The sequence below is a fragment of the Drosophila pseudoobscura genome, chromosome 4 (genome assembly GCF_009870125.1).
Source record: "Drosophila pseudoobscura strain MV-25-SWS-2005 chromosome 4, UCI_Dpse_MV25, whole genome shotgun sequence".
Taxonomy (NCBI): domain Eukaryota; kingdom Metazoa; phylum Arthropoda; class Insecta; order Diptera; family Drosophilidae; genus Drosophila; species Drosophila pseudoobscura.
Genome location: NC_046681.1, coordinates 25,557,801 through 25,565,133, shown reverse-complemented (window position 1 = coordinate 25,565,133; position 7,333 = coordinate 25,557,801). Strand labels below are relative to the sequence as shown.

Sequence of the window (7,333 nt, the reverse complement as noted above, 5' to 3'; positions counted from 1 at the left end):
TGTAGATACCCCTTAAAGGAAATATAGGATATACGAAAGATAGGCCTGGACTTTGATCTTATAAAAACTTAAAAATAAAAGAAAATTATTCCTTTTTTGGGTTACAAATATCCAATCAAAATCATTATACCCCTTGCATACCCTCTACTCTCGCAAAAGACCATTTTGGCACACAGCTTAAATGAAATTTATTGTGTGGCATACAGCCATCCCGCTCACTCCCCCACTCGCTCTTTGTCTCTTTTCGCTGTATGCAAATGCTGTATGTATTATGCTTTGTTCAACACAAATGCACACACACACACACACACGAGCGCGCGTGAAAAAGTACCGCAAGCAAGCAAGCAGGCGGACAACAAAAGCAACAAAAGCCACGCATTGGGCATTGTAAATCATAATCAAAACAATAGAACAAATGAAGCTAATGTGGCGCAAGCAGCAGCACCAGAATGAAAGCCATCGAGAGAGAGCGAGAGAGAGAGAGAGGAAGATAGATTGTGTGGGAGAAGGCGTGAATGAATGGAATGGAAGCCAGAGATAGTGGAGTGGCTGGCTAGGGTGTGGTCAGTAAAAAACCTTTAAAGTTGGCAAATTAAAATGCAGAAAATCTGTAAAAATCAGACGAAATTTGGTGTAAATTTCCAGACGGTTGTAGACTAGGAAATACCTGGGAAACAGGGGGTTTGATGGGTTTTGTAGCAAATATATATATACAGACTGCTTGTCAATAGGTTAGACGCACTCATCCTTGCTTTGAAATTTGTATTAAAACTTTTTATGAAATAATTCTTGAATTAATATGCAAAAATCTTGCTTATTTAACGATTATTCTTTGTTCTTTGTCTAACCTCTGCCGTGCAGTGTTATGTATTAATAAACCCCGAATAAATCAATCAAACAATCCACCAGGATCCACATTTAGAGTGCCCAAAGAGTGATTTAAAAATCTATATATTTATAGACAGGGTAGCCCGTGTCATTTCTCTGTGTCGTGATTGTTAAATTGATTTACTGCATGCATATTTTATTCAATTAATATTGTTTAACAAAAATAAAATAATACCCGCCCACAACAATGGCCTGTAATTAGTGGGAATGGAATTGATTTATGCGTTTGCCGTCGGTATATTGATGCGATGCAATGCTGTCCGGCAGGGCAGGGCAGCCGGCAACAAAACGTGCTTAATGAAATGCAAACAATATTCAATTTAATTCAATTCTGTGTATTTGTATGTGTATTTGTATGTGCCGCGTGTGTGCTTATGTACAACGGCTGTATGTAGCTGGTTGACATCGGGTCAGATCTATTTTATCAAGTATTTGGTCCCCTTCAACCAGCTGTATCAGTGGTTGATTCCAACAAAAAACAAAAGGCGCCAACAAATAATAAAGTGAAAAAAAATATATAAAATAAATTAATTAGTGAGCTGAATGCAAAATATTTTGCACTGCATTTAATCTTGGAAAATATTCATGGATCGAACAACAAAAAAAAAACAGAAAAACTTTCCGTTTAAAAAGCCAAGCGCCGCTGAATTCCTTCCCTATTTACATGGACCCCATTGTCATTTCCCGCTATTCGCAGGCAACGCCGTGCCGTGCATTCCAGAGCCGCTTGCTGCTATGCAAAAAATCCTCTCTCTCTCTCTCTCTCTCCCTCTCTCTCTCTCTTACAGCCGCTGCGAACGAGTGCAAAAGAGGGCTTCCTTTTTCCAAGGGGCTAGAATTTCCCTCCGCTGGTCCTTGAAAGGAAAGGAATCCAAGGTGAAAGAATGTCGTTGTAGGGATTTTTGTATGAGACGGAAATGTGTTTTAATAGAAATTTCTAATGCCTTGATTTTATTCAGATCAAAGTTTAACAAAAAAATCCCAAAGACATCTACACTGGGAATCGAATGAAGGCTAAGAGCATTAGCAGTGGCCCCTAGTTAGCGTGGAGCAGCTTTACGACTTGGGGACACTTGAAGGGCGGCAAGAGTTCCTGGCAATATGTCTCGATGGTCTCCAGCTCAATCTGGACGTCGATTGCCCCACACCGAAGCCGGGATGGCCATGCGAGAGGAGCAACTTCTCCTCTTCCGAGGCGTTGACCTGGAGACCGCCTTGCTAATGAAGTAAAAGTTGTCGTTGTAATAGGCGCATATGTCGCCGGTGGGAATGAAGATCTCCTCCTGTGCATGTGCACCATCGGCAGGACCGGCAGCAAGGTGTCGCTGGGCCCCAGGCGCCAGGTGTTGATCAGGCAGCGGATCTGGGCGTCGACATTGCGGTGGGTGAGCAGCACCGGCTTGGGGCTGTGGGTCTCGTTGGACGTGGAGGTGGACGTGGAAGCGTAGAAGTCATTGGGCAGCATGGCCTCTGGCATCAGAACGCCCGACTCTCGGCTGACCACCAGCTGCTGGGTGTACATCGATGTGGAGGAGATTTCCTTCACTGGAGGCACAAAGTCATGGTCCAGTACAATGGTGGCCGCCTTCAGGGTCTGGGCCAGTTCGTCGACAATGCTCGCGTTTTCGGGAGTGCCAAGGAACAGCTTTGCCTTACAGTCGATTGCCTGGAGACGCAACAGCTCCAGGCTTGGGCTCGTACGCAGGGGCACTGCTACCTGGCCGGACATCCAGCAGCTCCACAGCATCACAATCCACATGGCATCGTTTGCACAGAAAAATCCGACAGGCAACGAAGCGCCGCTGCCTGAAAGAACAAACTTTGAGGTGTGAGTGACCCACACTTTAGGTGCCAGGGGTTCAATGTTCAATATCTACCGCATATATTGGAGATCTGTATGGATAGTCGCTTGGCCGCCATACACAGCTGGAGGTAGGTGAACTCGCCCACATTATCTCTAATGGCCAGATCGTCCGGATAGAGCATGGCCTTCTTGTACGTTGGCCACGGCAATTTGCTGCCGCGCTCCTCCGCGTTGAAGCTCTTCCGCAGAAGGAGGACGGGTGTGGCAACTGGGCATATCGCTTGTGGAGCCACTCACGGGCGCCATGCCACACGTGGCGGCAATCCCGCAACAAATTTGCAAACATTTTGGATTTCATTTCGTATTCTTTCGCAGCACTGTCTCGCGTTTCACACGATGTTCGAGATGTTGAAAAGGATGTTAAAGCTACTATATAAAACTTTTACGAATTTTTGTAATTTTCTGTTTTTTTTTTTTGTGTTTCAGCTTAGATTATACCGATTTTGTAAATTGTATGTTTTGTGATTCGTTGCAAGTGTTTTACTACCCCCGGCTATGGGATATGATTGAGCTATTCTAACAAACTGATGTATTTTAAATTCATGGCATACTATTTTGTTCTTTTTTTCGATTTCTAGAATTTGAAAATTTAAAAAAAATAAACCTAAAAGTAGGCTTTTTGTAGAAATTCTAAAGCACTGGCCCTGAGAGATGGGATAAACATAGAGGGAAGCAGAGGAGGGTCCACAGCCGCCAGTTATGATCTAATTTCAGTTCTTAGCCGACTCTGCCAAGCGCCCTTCGAGTACTGGCTGGAAAATGCAGCTAATTTGATGAAATTCCGCCGCCCAATACCCCCGTTTCGATGTCGAATGCATTAAGACTAAGCGAATTAAGTATTTAATGTTTAAGTACGTGATATAGAGTGCATGTTGCACATTGTATTATATGCAAATATTTGTGAGAATTTCTGGCAAAGGCAAATACAAGTAAATCAAACATTTTGCATTATTGAAAGGCATTCGACTCCTGGCCAAGAGCCAGGATGGCCAATATGAGCCTGGACATGCAGTTCTATGAACGCGGCCATATCAAACAAAATGAATTTAATTAATTTTATAGCCTGAGAGGGGGGCTGGTTGGGGGGCTGGGGTGCCCAATGGCCACTCAATTAGTTAACAAGCTGCGTTGGAATTTTCACTCTAATCAACTCGATTGGAGTCCGCTCAAGAGCTGCCCAGAAAATTTGGCAAATCAAGTGATATGTAAATATCGAACCAGAATTCATTCTCTTTTAAACAACAATTAATAAAATGAATCGAATCGCTGCAGGAGAGGGTATATTTTAGGGGTCCAACTGGGGTTTGGCATATGGTAGGGTCCCCACCCGCCGAAAAGGGTATGCCTGTAAACTGCATAATCCAATTGAAAATATAAAGTTAAAGCCATGGTAGATAGAGTAGCAGCCAAAGGAGAAGAGAGAGAGACAGAGAGAGAGAGAGAGCCGCTTGGAAAAACTTGATCAAAGACAACTTTGGCCTCGGGTCCATAAATTATTCAATTATGCGCAACCCGAAAGCAATCGAATCCAAATGAAACGAATCGAATCGAATCGAGCTGAATTGAAAGTTCAAATTGCATTGAATTTCAAAATGGTCAGGCGCTTAATCAAGGCCCCAACGAAATGGAGCAGAAGCACCAGGAAAAGCAGCAAAAAAACAAAAAAAAACAGGAGAAAAGAGGAAAAAAAAAACAAAAGTTGCTTTCTCTCTCGCAAGCGGAATTCAATTTAATGTAGATTTACATGCAGGCGAGGTCGAGGCAGTTTTTCTTTATTTTTCAATGAGAACGCTTGACAAATCACCGCACAGGAGGAGGGGAGTAGAGGGGAGTGGCGGGGAGGGGAGTGGCATGGAGGTGAGGGAGTCTGCCTGCCTGCGGCCGTGTCATGAAATGAAATCGACATGAAACCAACGTGACCAACGTCATTAATTATCGCCGGCAACGCTGTACCCTGCTAATTACGACATGGCCAGGCGCCTGGCCCCCCCTCTAGCTCTCTGACCTCCCCCCTCTACCCTCCCCCGCCCTCCACTGAGGTGAGTTTAAGTGCGCAATGGCGATGGCACGGAGATGGGTTCAGGATGTGGCCGTGCCCTGTCCGTGCTGCCTGGCAACATGACGGCGCACATTTTGCATTTCGACCACGAATAAAAAGTGTGTGCGGCCTGCCGCAAATAAGTACAGTGTGCAATGGCCCCGCAGGGGGGGACGGGGAGGCCTCAATGGGCTCCGCAAACCCAAAGTTAATTCGATGGGGGGGGGGGGGTTATACAGCCGCCGTTACTCACATTATTATGCATTCGTTTCACCTTAAAAAGTGTCTGACTTCCTGTCCGTATTCCACTCGGACAGCCCCAATGGCCTCCCTAATGGCTTTTCATTTTTTTTACGTTCATCAGAGATGAAATACAATTTTAAAATATTTAAATACACCCATGGCTCAAGGATATTAGACAGTATAAAATAAGGGTATTTATTAAAGGATTTATTGAAGGACCTATTTCATATGCAAAAAGTCAAGTTATTATTCATTTATTTATCACAACACTTGTACCCTCAAAGTGTGTCCTTATTGTCCTGCATTGCCTCTCAATTTGTTTGGGAAAATGCGGTGGAGGGAAGTGAAATTTGATGGAATGCTCAGGAGCTCAATGGAGCGGTACAAAGACGACGAGCTGCTGACCGCACCATTCATTTTGTCATTTTACAAACGAGTCGCCGTAAAAGATAAGTTCCACCAAGTCCTTACGCTGCTTGAGCCACTGAAAAGCGAAAGGATACACACAACAGGCACTGCAGGAGCAGCAGCAGCAGTAAATGGGACAGCAACAGAGCTAGAAGAGAGAAAGAGAGTCCGAGATTTGGGATACCCTAGGACTCTCCTCCTTCCTCTATGAGTTATATGATGAAGTCTTTTGATTTTGATACAATTTCAGCCCATAATTCTCAGGGAAGATGTCTGGATGATCCAAGGTATAAGGCAAAAGTTCCATAAGTTCCTTGCTGATCAGGGAAAACTTCCTCCTCTGCCTTGCCCTGTAGTACCCTGTAGTACAGGACGCACACAAATAGCAACAACTGGCAGTCGCTTTCCTCTCCGAGTGCCAGCAAGCAACCGCAGTGAAAGGCACAAAGGAGCCCCAGCCAGAGCCACACCCAGAGTTATTTCGCTGAAAAAGCCCTAAGCAAAAGCATCAAGAGGATGAAGAAGAAGAAGGAAAAGAAGAAGAAAGGGAGAGGATTATTTTTGGGGTTGGGTGGCGATTCTGATGGTTCTGCGGTTATGTCAATATGACGACAATAGGATTTGCTACGATAAGCTTCTCCTTGTGGTCCTTGATTCCTTAGTGGAGTGTGATGGGGACAGCGACAGCGACAGCGACTGTCGTCCATTCCCATCCAAGTGACGGTCCTGCTGTACTGCTCTCCTGCCGTCTGCTCTGACGTCTGTGGAGCTCGTGGCTGATAAATGAAATTCGCAAAATAAATGCACTGAAGTGAGCTTAACTCGGCCTCAACTCAGTCAGTCGTCCCCCACGGCACCCCCCCACACTCCATCCTGAGTGTCGACGTCAGCAGTTCATAAATATTTTGCCTCATTTTGCCGAGAGTATTATTTTATTCCCACTTGTCAAAGCAAAGTGGAACACAATCCACACAATCCATACAATCCAACTACGAGTATAGCCTCCAGTTTGTTGTTCAAGGCCTGAACGGTACGGGATGGGACAGGGGACAGGGGAGCCTGGCTATTGCAGATATCGAGATGCGATAGAGACGATACAAGATTGGCTTCAGATGTTTGCATGGCTTTTCTGTGGCTGTGACTCCACTTGTGGGATATTAATTACTTGTTCTTCAGTGGCCTTTTGCTTTCAGATATCATCGAAAGATTTGTTCAAAGTCCATTAGGGAAAGATCTCTAGAGCGCACATCCATATAACACATCACTTAATCAAGCTTAATGGTTCCTCTAGTTCCTCTAAGATTCAATTATCTAAATAGAGCACAAAATAATAACAACCACAAGTTGTTTGTGTTTAAGTTGGAGTCAAATAAAAATCTCATTAATATTTCCAAATGGCTATAGATGACACTTTTTTTTATAATAAATGGCAAATCAAAAGATTCATCTTTTATGGTGGAATTTTTATATCCGATTCCGATTTCCGTTCCGCTCTTTCGCACAGATCAATTGATGGAATTTCAAGTATCCTTGAGTTTAATCCGATCAACTGTATTTCAAGAAAGAGTGCACTTCCATTAACCAAATTTATAGAGAATGTTCAAAAATTATCCTATATGATACAGTGCGTTGCAAAAGTGTATCTACACTTATCTGCAATTAGTGCAGGTGTCTATTTATCGCACCATGCAAATCAAACAAACCAAGGATTAAATGGCTTTAAAAACAATTTTTTAGGGCCAATTAAATTTATTAAAAGAACAAAGTTTAGCCTTAATTTGGCAAGCAATTCCATCATCCTTATATTCATGGATCCTACTGTACCGATGGGTCATTAAAAGTGATGCTCGTCCACGTTTTACCGCTCACACGTATATGAATATCCGATAATT

At 43.7% G+C, this 7,333-nt stretch overlaps 1 protein-coding gene across 1 annotated transcript; it reads right to left on the bottom strand.

Annotated features, from left to right (window-relative positions):
- Positions 1-1,806: 1,806 nt before the first annotated feature.
- Positions 1,807-3,246, bottom strand: LOC6903097 (malonate--CoA ligase ACSF3, mitochondrial-like). The gene is made up of 2 exons (XM_002132773.3): positions 2,766-3,246; positions 1,807-2,694 (listed from the first exon to the last, which is right to left on the bottom strand). The coding sequence occupies exons 1-2, from the start codon at positions 2,872-2,874 to the stop codon at positions 1,925-1,927; spliced, it is 879 nt and encodes a 292-aa protein (XP_002132809.3). The 5' UTR covers positions 2,875-3,246; the 3' UTR covers positions 1,807-1,924.
- Between the last annotated feature and the right edge of the window lie 4,087 nt (positions 3,247-7,333).

What these genes read in the sequence shown, in the direction of transcription:
- LOC6903097 (XM_002132773.3), bottom strand. Translation starts at nt 2,874, where the DNA reads ATGCTCTATCCGGACGATCTGGCCATTAGAGATAATGTGGGCGAGTTC. An exon ending in ACAGATCTCCAATATATGCG is followed by an intron (nt 2,695 to 2,765) that starts GTAGATATTGAA and finishes TTGTTCTTTCAG; the next exon opens with GCAGCGGCGCTTCGTTGCCT.